This window comes from Bos taurus, chromosome 4, assembly GCF_002263795.3.
Source record: "Bos taurus isolate L1 Dominette 01449 registration number 42190680 breed Hereford chromosome 4, ARS-UCD2.0, whole genome shotgun sequence".
Classification (NCBI taxonomy): Eukaryota; Metazoa; Chordata; class Mammalia; order Artiodactyla; family Bovidae; genus Bos; species Bos taurus.
Window position 1 is genome coordinate 82,429,080 of NC_037331.1, and position 14,329 is coordinate 82,443,408.

Here is a 14,329-nt window from a genome sequence, read left to right on the forward strand (position 1 = left end):
TTGACAGCTCCACTTGGTATTGCAATTCTTATGTGGCAGTGAGTTCCCCCAAATGTTGTTTGTCTTAAAAAAAAACTTTATTTCATCTTTACTTTTGGGAGGTATTTTCACTTGGAATAGAATTCTAAGATCTCTGTTGATTTTTATTTTTCAGTGCTTAAAAGATACCACTCCATTGTATTCTAGCTTGCACAGTTTCTGAAAATTAGTCTTCTGTAATTCTTACCTTTGTATTTGCTGTTTTTCTTTATTCTTGATTTTTAGCAGTTTGGCTATGATATAGCTGGCTGTGTCTTGTTTGGTATCTTTCTCTTTTGGGATTCTGAGTTTCTTGGAACTGAATTTTGATGGCTCCCTTATTTCATAAAGTTGTCAGCCATTATTTCTTCAAATGTTTCTTCTGACTCTTGTTCTCATCTCTTTCTGAGAAGTCCAATTTACACTATGTTAGACTATTTGATATTGTATTAGAGGCCTTTTGTGGTTGATTCTGTTTTGTTTTTTTTTCTCCTTGTGGTTTAAAGAGAATAATTTCTCTTGAATTAGCTTCAACTGTACAGTTTATTTCCTCAACTCTTTTATGTCTAGTGAACAGATGTATCCTCTCTGATATATAAATTTTTTTTGTCTTTAGCATTTCCATTTGATTTTCATTTGACGGTTTTCATGTATCTGCTGAAATTACCTGTTTATGTATTTTGTCTAATTTTCCAGCTAGATACTTTAACATATTAGTCATAGTTATTTTAAAATTACTGATTGATACTTCCAACGTTTGGGTCATGTTTGGGTTTGTTTCTGTTGATTGCTTTGTGCTTTCTCATGGGCCTTTTTTGTTTTTGTTTTTTTTTTTTATGTATGTGTTTCAAAATCTTTGATTGAATGCCAGACTCCATGTATGGAAGAATGAAGACTGAAATAATATTTATGCCTGGAAGTGGGCATTCTTTGTTGGCAAGCTGTTAATGTAAGAGCTAATTGCAGCTTGAGCTGGATTTGAGTTTCATTGTTGCTATTGTTACTTTCAGTGCACCATCGCTTTCAGATTCCTCCAGAACAGAGCTGCTAATGCCTTGAGCGTATAGACTAACATCTATAATATTTTCAGACTCTTGAGGTCAAGTCCAGTTTTTGCATCTTTGACCCACATTGGGTGGGTCCTTGCATGCCAGAGAGTTTTTATTAGTGTTCCTGTTCCCCATCAGATTTCAGGAGTCCTTGTGTGCCTGTATTGCGGAGGGGCTTTCTACCCATACATTTATCCTTCCTCCAGTGGTAAGCAGCAATTTCTTGTTATTCAGTGGTGGACTTGGAGTGGGGCAGGGCTGCTTATGTTATCCTTTTCTGGTCTGTCTTAGGCAGAGCCAGTTTCACATTTGTGATTGGTCTAAGCAGGAGTTTGCTGCCCCTGCCCAGGTGGGATCAAACCTCTTCTTGTTATAGAAGTCAGATCTTAGGTCCAAGAAGTTTTTATTTTTAAAATATTTCTTTCTTTATTTATTTGGCTGTGCAGGATCCCAGCTGTGGCACGTGGAATCTTCAATCTTTGTTGTGGCATGCAAACTCCTAGTAGTGGCATGTGGGATCCAGGGATTGAACGCAAGTCCCCGGCATTGGGAATCCCAAGTTTTAGTCAATAAACCACCAGGGAAGTCCCCAAAGAATGTTTTATGTTCCTCCCCTATGGGTTGAGATGTTTTTTTCCTCCCACCCTTCTGTTTATTGCAATTATTTTTTAATATATCCTATGGACTCGGGGAATCAATAGTATGGGAAAGACAAGAGATCTCTTCAGGAAAATTAGAGATACCGAGGGAACATTTCATGCAAAGATGGGCTCAATAAAGGACAGAAATGGTAGGGACCTAACAGAAGCAGAAGATATCAAGAAGAGGTGGCAAGAATATACATAAGAATATACATGTATAAAAAGATCTTTATGATCCAGATAATAATGATGGTGTGCTCACTCACCTAGAGCCAGACATCCTGGAATGTGAAGTCAAGTGGGCCTTAGGAAGCATCACTACGAACAAAGCTAGTAGAGGTGATGGAATTCCAGTTGAGCTATTCCAAATCCTGAAAGACAATGCTGTAAAAGTGCTGCACTCAATATGCCAGCAAATTTGGAAAACTCAGCAGTGGCCACAGGACTGGAAAAGGTCAATTTTCATTCCAATCCCAAAGAAAGGCAATGCCATAGAATGCTCATACTACCGCACAATTGCACTCATCTCACACGCTAGTAAAGTAATGCTTAAAATTCTCCAAGCCAGGCTTCAGCAATACGTGAACTGTGAAGTTCGAGATGTTCAAGCTGGTTTTAGAAAAGGCAGAGGAACCAGAGATCAAATTGCAAACATCTGCTGGATCATCAAAAAAGCAGGAGTTCCAGAAAAACATCTATTTCTGCTTTATTGACTATGCCAAAGCCTTTGACTATGTGTATCACAGTGAACTGGAAAATTCTGAAAAAGATGGGAATACCAGACCACCTGACCTGCCTCTTGAGAAACCTATATGCAGGTCAGGAAGCAACAGTTAGAACTGGACATGGAAGAACAGACTGGTTCCAAATAGGAAAAGGAGTATGGCAAGGCTGTATATTGTCACCCTGCTTATTTAACTTCTATGCAGAGTACATCATGAGAAACGCTGGGGTGGAAGAAGCACAAGCTGGAATCAAGATTGCCGGAAGAAACATCAATAACCTCAGATATGCAAATAACATCACCCTTATGGAAAAAAGTGAAGAACTAAAGAGCCCCTTGATGAAAGTGAAAGTGGAGAGTGAAAAAGTTGGCTTAAAGCTCAACATTCAGAAAACTAAGATCATGGCATCTGGTCCCATCACTTCATGGGAAATAGATGGGGAAACAGTGGAAACAGTGGCTGACTTTATTTTTCGGGGCTCCAAAAACACTGAAGTTGGTGATTGCAGCTGTGAAATTAAAAGACGTTTACTCCTTGGAAGGAAAGTTATGACCAACTTAGATAGCATATTCAAAAGCAGAGGCATTACTTTGCCAACAAAAGTCCGTCTAGTCAAGGCTATGGTTTTTCCAGTGGTCATGTATGGAGGTGAGAGTTGGACTATAAAGAAAGCTGAGTGCCAAAGAATTGATGCTTCTGAACTGTGGTGTTAGAGAAGACTTTTGAGAGTCCCTTGGACTGCAAGGAGATCCAATCAGTCCATCCTAAAGGAGATCAGTCCTGGGTGTTCATTGGAAGGACTACTGTTGAAGCTGAACCTCCAATACTTTGGCCACCTTATGTGAAGAGCTGACTCATTTCAAAAGACCCCGATTATGGGAAAGATTGAGGGTGGGAGGAAAAGGGGATGACAGAGGATGAGGTGGTTGGATGGCATCACCGACTTGATGGACATGGGTTTGGGTGGACTCCGGGAGTTGGTGATGGACAGGGAGGCCTGGCATGCTGCGGTCCATGGGGTCACAAAGAGTCGGACACAACTGAGTGATTGAACTGAACTGAACTGATGGACCTGGGGGATTCCTGTCCCTTCCCAGGGTTAGTTTGGTTTTGCTTCTGCTTCTTCCCCAGAATGGAGCATCTCTGCCTGGTGTCTCTGGACATGAAGATCTGTTGTTTCCTCGTCAAGTGACATAAAGCTTTTGCTTTGTAAATAGAAAAATAACCTAGGAAATAGGCAGGGCTTTGTGTCTACCCCTTGGCAGTCAGAGATCACCTCATTCTCACCTGCACTGCAAGGGGGTGTCTTGTTCCCCAAACTCTGGTAGAATCCATTGGAAGCCCTAGGAAAGAGCTTGCTCATAATTGCAAGTTACCCTCATGTCTTTTTATTTTTGGCTGTGCCGGTCTTAGTTGCAGTACACAGAATCTTTGGTTGCAGCATTTGAACTCTTAACTGCAGCCTGTGAAATTCTTAATTGCAGCATGTGGGGTCTAGTTCCCTGACCAAAGATTGAACCTGGGCCCCCTGCATTAGCAGCATGGAGTCTTAGCCACTGGGAAGTCCCTCCCCTGTGTCTTGGACACCCAGCTATTATTCCAAACTGACACCTTAGCCCCCAGTGGATCTTTAACAATTTGTTAAAATTTTAGCTGATCTCTTGTCCACTTCCTAAAGGAAATCAGTCCTGAATATTCACCGGAAGGACTGATGCTAAAGCTGAAATGCCAGTACTTTGGCCACCCGATGCGAAGAACTGACTCATTTGAAAAGACCCTGATGGTGAGAAAGATTGCAGGCAGGAGGAGAAGGGGATGACAGAGGATGAGTTGGTTGGATGGCATCACACACTCAATGGACATTAGTTTGAGTCAACTCCAGGATGGACAGGGAGGCCTGTCATGCTGCAGTCCATGGGGTTGCAAAGAGTTAGACATGACTGAGTGACTGAACTGAACTGAACTGAACTTGTCCACTTGTATTGGGTTGGCAACAGCTTTTGCCTGACAAAGGTGAAATGGTTTTTGTGTCTCATCTCTCCCTACAGGGACGCATCCCTCTTTGGGATTCAGATGGCTTTATTGGCTTGTGAGTTTATGTCTCTGATACAGTCAAGACAATTTATGTTTTTATAGACTATCCAGATATTTTTTTCTTGTTAGTGTGGGAGTAACATTCTTTGCAGCTCTCTATAGCCTAACTAGAAGTGAAAGTCTCTAGGAATCAATATATTCCTAAAGCTCCTCAGATATTTCTAACAAACAAAAGGGTTGTCAAACACTTCTAGGAAAAAAGGGTTTCTTAGGATTTATGTCACTGCTGTTAGTGTAAGTGCTATTAGAATTATAAAAGCAGATCCTAATACAGTCTTTGACTGTCTTTAAAATGGAACATTTAAAGGTTTAGAATAAAGACTAATAGAGAGTATAAGTTGATGTGCTTTCCTCCACCAATTCTGGAATTTCTCTGGTCTTTGACTGCAAATTCTGCTTTCAGATCTTAATGGTTGTCCTAATTATTATCAGAAGGGAGGTATTTACCTAATGGTAGTCACACAAATCTCTAGTGATAAGGAATCTGCCTGCCAATGCAGAAGATGCAAGAGACTCGGTTTCTATCCCTGGTTGAGGAAGATGCCCTGGAGTAGGAAATGGCAACCCACTCCAGTATTCTTGCCTGGAAAATTCCATGGACAGAGGAGCCTGGCAGACTACAGTCCATGACGTCACAAATAAATGGACATGACTGAATGTGCACACAACACACACACACACACATTCACACAAAGGATTGAAGACAGTAGTTTGATTTCTAGCAGTCATTTGTCTACAGAAATTCAGGTTCACTTCGATCTCCAGCTACTCTGGACAAGGAAAGTGTTTTGGCAGTCAAGAAGAGAATCTGTGACCGTGTCTCTCTCTTAGCGCTTATGCTTCCCTGTTGGCAGAATCGTATCGCCAAGCGCAGCCGGAAGCTGGTGGACTACGACAGTGCCCGCCATCATCTGGAAGCTTTGCAGAGTTCCAAGAGGAAGGATGAGAGTCGCATCTCTAAGGTAGGGGCCAATTCCACTGTTGTCACCAGTCTCTGTACTCTATGACCTGTAGCAACTTTGCTTTTGAAATGAAATCTCTCTTTTCTCATGGAGATTGGAATCAGGACGGAATTTAAAAATTGAAATATGGGTCTTGCTGGATGCTGTCTATAATTTTGTAAGTTACACTAAGGGTTTTCAGGTCCTTGGTAGAATTCACTTGGGTGGCACTGACTCACACATTTTCATCATAATAAATGTTTACCCCTAGCAGTACTGCCTAATCATATAAAGTAATGTGTCCTTACACTCTTTATGTGTGTCATGTGTGTGCATGTGTGTGCATGCTAAGTCGCTCAGTCGTGTCCAACGTTTTGAGACAATTTTTGAGACTCTGTAGCCCGCCATGCTCCTCTGTCCATGGGATTCTCCAGGCAAGAATGCTGGAGTGGGTTACCACGTCCTCCTCCAAGGGATCTTCCCGACCCGGGGATCATACCCACGTCTCTATGTCTCCTGCATTGGCAGATGGGTTCTTGACCACTAGCGTCACCTGGGAAACCTGCAGTGGTCCATACTTGACGACAGAATGAAGATTCAACTAGGAAATGCAGTGTGAAATTCTCAGACGTAACTTGTGCTTGAGAGTACAGATGTGTGCTACAATTGCTTGACGTTCATTTTCTTTTAAAGAACCCATTGCCAGAGATTTCTCCATATATGTCAGTCACTGACAGCTCATTGGAGACACATACAAACTTCTCTCTAGGCTTCCAGTCTTGTCTCCCCCATTTTCCCACACACAGCTTCCTGGATCACCTTTCTACTGAACGTACCCAGGTAGAATTTCTCCAGTGCTTAAGTCCTTTAATGGCTCCCATTGCCAGTCAAAAAGTTCTAAATTCCTTAGCATGGCCTATGCAACCTTCACAGCTGGTTTCTGGCTCACCTCTCCATCTTGTCAGCTTTCAAGTCTTCTTTCCCCTGCTTTCCTTCCTCCACACAAACATCCTAATCTGGAGCTTCTCTGACCTACACACCAGCTCCTAAGCAGTCACTGTAAGAGCTGAGTTTCACATCAGGCCCCTGAGAAGCAAGGCACTGTGTTCAACACTTTATTTACATCCACTTTCCTTAATACTCACAACACCTGTGAGGTGGACATTGCTGTGTTCGTTTATGGATTTTAGGTGCAGAAAGGTGGTAAAGAAAGTCCACATGGTTAGTGAGTGAGAATCCCAACCCGGGCAACTCCTCCTGTATGTGTTGTCCACCATTCCCCACCACTTCATTAGCAAACAGTTGCTCACTCTTCAAGATTCAGTATCAAGTTAAAATATCACCTTTTCCATGGAGCCTTCTCTAATTCTTGCACTATCTTTCTTAATGGCATGCTCCATAATAGCTTATAAGCCCTCTCTTGTAGTGTAGTTACTTAGACTTCCCACTAGACAGGGAATTTCTTGGGAAGCATCCTGACCCAGTATCCCTGGCAGAGGATGTAACAGTGTATGTGACAGGCACTTCACGCAATTTTGAAGAATGAATGAATCTGCCAGAGACTGCAAGAGCAACCATTGTAATCCATCACATTTTCCTTTTTCAATAAGACTTAACATTTCACTTTTATTGAAAATGATCATGTGGATTTTAACCAGATTTCACTCCTTTCCAAAATGTTCCAGGATGCCATAAAGCTATTTCTATTTTATATTAAATGTTGTTGTGTCTAGAAGTGTGGTATGCCTGTGATGTTTTCAGTGTAAACATGTTATGTGTTATTTCTAGGCAGAAGAGGAATTTCAGAAAGCACAGAAAGTATTTGAAGAGTTTAACGTTGACTTACAAGAAGAGTTACCATCATTGTGGTCAAGGTAAAGATGGTTCTGTATATGTTATAAGTTCAGGAATAGTGAATATTACTTGTCTTATTTCCTGTGATGAGTTAGCACTCACTGTCCAGTAGAAGTGTTCAATAATCTGTAATTTACCATATGGTAGCTTCTAACCACATGTGGTTCACCTTGAACACTTGGAATATGTTTAGTATGACCTGGGAACTGAATTTTAAATATATGTTATTTTGTTTTAATTCGTTTAAATTTAAATAACCCAATTTGGTTAGCTACCACATTGGACAACACTGTTTTAGCCTTTTATTTCAAGTAGAGATACAAATCTCATTTAGAGGCATTAGGAGAACTATCCTTAACCTTGAAATTTAAAGGATAAATTTTTAACCCTTGGAAGAACATTTTATTTCAAGGGGTCATCTAGTCTCTGTCTTTTGTGTGAAACCTCTACTGTCAGCTCTCACCTGTTAATCTGAGCTTCATTCTTATTTTATAAATGAAATATTCTTTTTTATGGGTACTCTGCATTTCTCATTCCACTAACTTCAGTTTTCCCATTTAGTGGTAGAACCAAGAAGTTGTTGGGTGAAGTGGGGCCTTATGTCTCAGTTTTCATCAGCACACCCATGCTACCACCCTGAATAAACAGGATTGTGCTTGTCATGCAACACTGCTTTAAGTACAATTCCAAATCTTGGTTAGGATGTGGAGGTCAGGGAATCCTCCTACACTATTGGTGAGATTGTAAATTGATGCAGCCGCTATGGAAAACAGTATGGAGATCCCTCAAAAAGTTAAAAATAGACTTACTATATGATCCAGCAGTCCCACTCCTGGGAATATACCTGGACAGAACTATAATTCAAAAAGATACATGCACCCCTATGTTCATAGCTGCACTATTCACAATAGCTAAGACATGGAAACAACCTGAATGTCCATCAACAGAGGAATGGGTAAAGATATGGTATATGTATACAATGGAATACTACTCAGCCATAAAAGAACAAAATAATGCAAAATTGCAGCAACATAGGTATACCTAGAGATTATCATACTAAGTGAAGTAAGTGAGAAAGACAAATACCATATGATATCACTTAAATGTAGAATCTAAAATATGGCAAAAATGAACATATGTGTAAAACAGACTCATAGACAGAACATGCTTCTTCCATTGAAGGAGGCTTAGGGGGAAGCAGTGACCAGCTCACTGGGGCTAGGGGAGAGTGTCCTGGCCTGCATTCTGGGACTGCAGTAGGCTCAGCTGTTAAGCCTTTCCATGGTTTCCAAGAACAAAGAAACCTCTTAATGAAGAAATTAAGTTGGTCTTAACAGCTAACCAGAAGGGCCCTGAGGATGCCTCAGACAAGTACTTTGGGGAAATGGTAATGTCTCAGAGTCCCTTGTTGATGAAGAGCTTGTGAAATGAATCCTCATTTTATAGCTGATATTATCAGAGTACCTGACAGCAGATAATATCACAATTCAGAGCCTGGTACTCTTTGTGGGTGTATATTTTACTGCTGACAACACCAGTTTTTTGTAAGTCGAGGTTATAGTCAGAATGTGTTCTTCCAGTAGAATGAGCGCCAAATTTGTTCATTCACTAGTTTGTTAATCTGCTTATCCGTTCGCTCATTCATTCATGGAATATTTACTGCATCTCCTGTTCTGTGCCAACTGCTATTAGGTGCTGAGTCTGTTCTTGTGAACTAGCCAAAGGCAGTTCCTGCTTTGATAGAATCTCTGATTTCATAAATAAGAATCAGTATATGATAAGTGGCATCAAAACTACTGAACATGTTTTTTTAAAAATTAAATACATCCTTGTTGATTTGATTTCTGAGTTCTCAAAGGAAATAAAATCTTAGAAAATCATAGATGTTTGTCTAGTCATTCTAAATAAGGTGTTTCTTACAAGTACTGTGTCAATTATTTTCCTAAATAATCATTGGAATAAACAAGCTGTGTATCAGGAAGCAATTTAAAGATAGAAGAATGGGGATTCTTGTTTTTGCTAAATGTATTCAAGGTTCAGTGCTTTTAATAGAAAATTCTGTATGAATAATAAGAATAAAACAAGCTCTAAGAAATAAACAAGCAAATTCAAATGGGCAATAGATAAAGGAACAAAAGAGGATTAACTCAGCTTTCATTAATGGACGATAATTTAAAAGCAGGTGAGATGCCAGCTCTTTCCCAGCATATTTACAAAAGTTTTGTGTCAAGGGCCTAGAAGGTGCCTGCATAGGGAAGTGGGTCAGCAGCGCCCGTCAAAGCTGCTTTTCTCTGTACCTTTCACCCAGCGTTTACAGTCAAGAAGCTTATTCTGAGGAAACAGTAAGCTGGACACAGAGTTAATTTCATAGATCTTCATTAGGGTTTTGTTTAGTATAGTGAAAAATCGATGCAAATAAAACAATAACCACCAATCAGTTTCAGCTGGGCGTCCACCATGGCTCAGCAGGTAAAGAATCTGCTTGCAATACAGGAAACACAGGAGATGCAGGATCAGTCCCTGAGTCGGGAAGATCCCCTGGAAGAGGAAATGGCAACCTGCTCCAGTATTTGCCCTAAAAAATCCCATGGATAGAGGATCCTGGTGGGCTGTAGTCCACACGGTTGCAAAGAGTCAGACATGACTGAATGACTAATCACAACTTTAGCTACCTCCCCCTTCCCCATCTGCACCCACCTTCTATTTAAATCTGATCCTTCTTCATGGCAGCCTGTTTGTCCTCTCAAGCAGATGTTTGCAGCTGGCCCATCCTACCCTCTTCTCTTAGTTCCTTCAGCTGTTTCTGTCCAAAGCTGCTGAGTTTTGGTATTTAGTCTTGTGTGGCCGTTTGTATTAATGTGAACATTCACATGCTGTTTTGAAATCTGCTTCTTTCTCTCAGCAGTATGAATGAAGCATATGTTCATTATAAACTTCTCTATCTCAAAACCTTTACAAAGTACATATCTAAAACACAAATTCTTGGGGCAGTGATTCTAGAATCACTGGTTCTGAACCAGCAGCATCAGTATCACATAGAACTTGTTAGAAGTTCATCACAGACCTGAGGTTCCCTAGTGACTCAGATGGTAGAGTTTGCCTGCAGTGCAGGAGACCTGGGTTTGATCGCTGGGTTGGGAAGATCCCCTGGAAAAGGGAATGACAACCCACTCCAGTATTCTTGCCTGAAGAATTCCAATGACAGAGGAGCCTGGCGGCTACAGTGCATGGGGTCACACAGAGTCGAACACAACTGAGCAACACACACACACACACACATACACACACACACACACACACACCCCTCAGACCTATTAGATTGGAAATAAATCTGTAAGTGATCTTGATGCACATAAAAGTGTGAGAAATGTTTCTTTGGGTATTAACCAGATATCAGGAAAGACTGTGTTCTATACCAAAAGATGGTATCCATTCATTAACGGATCAGGAAAGGTTGGACCTACTTTGGGTTAAGTATTTTTATTTAATCTAGTGTTACTCAAAATTATGTAAAGAAAATCTGTTTTTTAATATATGTAATAGCCATTAAAAACACAGTTTTGCTGATTGGGCTTTCTCTTCTTTCCTCTTTGTATTTCCACATGGTAGACGAGTTGGATTTTATGTCAATACTTTCAAAAATGTCTCCAGCCTAGAAGCCAAGTTTCATAAGGAAATCGCAGTGGTGAGTAATGATGATTATTTTTCCATATGGAATATAAAGTAAATGAACATTTATTCTGGAAGCAAATGCAATGGCACACATTAGGCAAAGAATTTACTCTCTTTCATGTTTCTTTTAATAGTGTGTTTTGACTCTCAGTGATATTTCTACATTGTTTTGTAGTGACCACATGTTTCTATAAATCTGGTTCAATTTGTACTTTCATGAACCCCTACCTACTTGTTACAATCATACAATCTTTTTTATTTTTTCAGGCAGTTTTTAAAGTTGGATTTTCAAGTCTTTAGGCTGAGGAAAAATTGGTCTCCAAATAGATAGTCAGCATTTGTGTCATTGAGTAATATTTTCTTAGTTCAACAGGGTGGTTGTATCACTTTATCTCTAATAGAATGAATGTAAATAATAAGTGTGTGTTTTCTCCTCTATATTCTGGTTTACATATATGTTAATTTGTGTTTGTGGCCTTACAGTTTTGACATGCATTTAAATTGGACCCAATTCAGACATTAAATTATTCTGAGACCATCCATGCTATCATAAGTTTCTTGATGTTTCAATAAACAATTCCTTCCTGGGGGCAGTAGCCTGAATTTGTAGCAGAATGACTTAAAATTAACAGACAAGTGACATCTGTCTTCCTAGCTTTGCCACAAACTGTATGAAGTGATGACAAAACTGGGCGACCAGCATGCTGACAAGGCCTTCACCATTCAAGGAGCTCCCAGGTAGGCCATGTTCATGAAAGCCAAGTTCATCTGTGTATACCTTTAAGGCCAAAATTGTTGCAATTTCTACAGCCTATACCAGCATCTTTTACTCATCCTACAAAGATCTAAAATCAAGGAATTTTTCCATCCAGAGGCTGATACCAGAACTTAGTTCTGTGCTTTTACATTGACTCTTAGCCTTCAGATATATCCTCATGGACTTTTGTCACTACAGAGTGCTATCTACCTCTTTTTGCTTTCCAGCTATAATGTCAACTTCTTGCATACAAATTCTAGTTGTGCACTTGTTACTTTATTTGGAGAGGAAGAGAATTCCCTAAACCTACAACAGTTAGTCTTGTTATTTATTGGGTTGGCCAAAAAGCTCGTTCAGGTTTTTCTATTACCATATTATGGATTTTTCTATAACATCATATATTACGAACTTTTTGGCCAACCCAATATGTTGGTGTTGATACCTTTAATGAATCCTTTTTGGGAGAGGCAAAAGGAAGTAAGTGAGACCTCACCATCATCTTCCCTCCTAACTTGACCTCGCAAACACTTCATTGTTTGGGTTTTGTTGAACATTGGTTTGTTTTTATTTTGAGTGTGCCTGTCAGATTTACCAAAGGCTCAGTGATCTGTAGATGAATAGTCTACAGTGCCAGGGTTTGGATTCACAGCATCTTACTCTTATGATTTGGGAATCCCTTTTATCCATCCTTCTCAGGCGTTATGTACTCAGGCTAGTGAGGCTTGGGTTGGAATTCAGAGGACTCAAATTTCAGTTTTCTGACTCTGCAGTTAATTTGCTCTGCCTTCCTGGAGGAAGTTCAATAACCTTTCTGGATAAAGGGCTCATTTAAAAAATCAATGGAAATAAAAATATGCTATTGAACTAAACAACTTGTAAGGAAATAACACAGTCCTGACAGTCTATGATTTTCGATCCATCGATGGATACCCGCATACCCATGCATTTATAAAAACACAGTGCTCTTACACAGGCACTGCCACCTCCATGTATTAGTGTTTGGAACCTCCTGGAGACAGGTAATTTTCTCATTTGATGCTATTTGGTCTAGATATACATGTAGTCCCTACCCTGGCTGCTATACTAAGTGAGCATTAAGTATATTGTCTTAGAACATGGCCTAAAAGAAGACAGGAAAGGGACAGAACTATTGTGTCCAAACTGAACGAAATGTAATAAGAATATCACAATGACATTTGGGTGATTTAGGAAGGAAGTACATGGGGAAAGGTGGCTCCCTTATACAGAGATGAAGGGACAATGGATGCATGTATATGTAAGGCTGAGCTGCATCGCAGTTCACCTGAAACTACCACAGCGTTATCTGCTGTGAAAGTGAAAGTCGCTCAGTTGTGTCTGACTCTTTGTGACTCCATGAACTATTCAGTCCATGGAATTCTCCAGGCCAGAATACTGGAGTGGGAACCTTTCCCTTCTCCAGGGGATCTTCCCAAACCAGGGAACGAACCCAGGTCTCCCGCATTGCAGGCAGATTTTTTACCAACTGAGCCACAAGGGAAGCCCATTATCTGCTATACCCCAATACAAAATAAAAAGTTTAAGGTTTTGAGGGGGGAAAAAGGTATCTGGAAATTTCGTTGCTGCTGAATCAGATACAATGAAGAGAAAATGGGGCCACAACTGCTTAACAAATGTTCTTCATTTTTTTCAACATTCCTCTGCAGAACGAGGTGGTGAGTGAGCTCAGAGGGGCCTCCATTAGGCATAGATTGGTGGCCGTGCTTCCCAGGGGAGACCATGATTGGCAAGGTTCCAATCATGTGTGTGTCCGTGTCCTGTCCACGGGACTCATTCCCTTGGCCTGTTGAATCTGTAGACCCTCCTGCTGTGTACGTGCTCATTTATTTGGGGGTACAGACTTGTTCCTTCAATCTGTAGAGTTTAGAAATTCTTAGAGAGTAGGATGTGTCCCCAGTGGTGGATTAACCATTGCATTTGGGCTGATCACGAGCATCTGGCCTGGGGCCAGGAGCATGATGGGTTGTCAGTAAACATTACACACTCTCATCCGTCACATAATTCGTTTGCACATGTCTGAATTGAGTTATTGTGCTGTAAGGTGTAGAAAGCGAGACAATGAATTAATTTCTAAATATTATCAGAAAGCACGCCTACCAAATCTTAATGAACATTGTCCTGGGGATGCCTTTTAATAGCCAATTTATCACTTGGTGGGGCAGGGTAGGTTTTGCTATAGATTATGCCATAGCAAGTTTCTCTTATAAATCAAAAGTGAAATTAGTTCAATTAATTCAGCTTATGTTTGGAAGATTCTTGCAGAGCTATTTGGCTCAGTGGAAAGAATAGGAGTTCAAATTAGTAAGGCCTGAATTTGGATCCACGAAATTTTCCAGTGACATTAGGGATTTTTTATCCTCTCTGTGCCCCACTTTACTTAAGTGTAAAGTGGAGACAATAATGCACTGGGTCTTGTGATCGGTGGAGGTAACATAGGAATGGGATCTTGCAGACAGGGACAATGAATGGCACCAGTTATTGCATCACCGTTACTAATAACCAGGATGAACAGGAAGAGGGAATAGATAACCAATAGTGC

At 40.4% G+C, this 14,329-nt stretch overlaps 1 protein-coding gene across 2 annotated transcripts in view; it reads left to right on the forward strand.

Annotated features, from left to right (window-relative positions):
* AMPH (amphiphysin) overlaps nt 1–14,329 on the forward strand; it is a 212,848-nt gene that overhangs the window by 133,265 nt on the left and 65,254 nt on the right. For both annotated transcript variants that reach the window (XM_059885736.1, NM_001098130.1), the window contains 4 exon segments: nt 5,382–5,489; nt 7,257–7,342; nt 10,932–11,007; nt 11,650–11,732. In XM_059885736.1, the coding sequence (XP_059741719.1) occupies nt 5,382–5,489; nt 7,257–7,342; nt 10,932–11,007; nt 11,650–11,732 (353 nt within the window).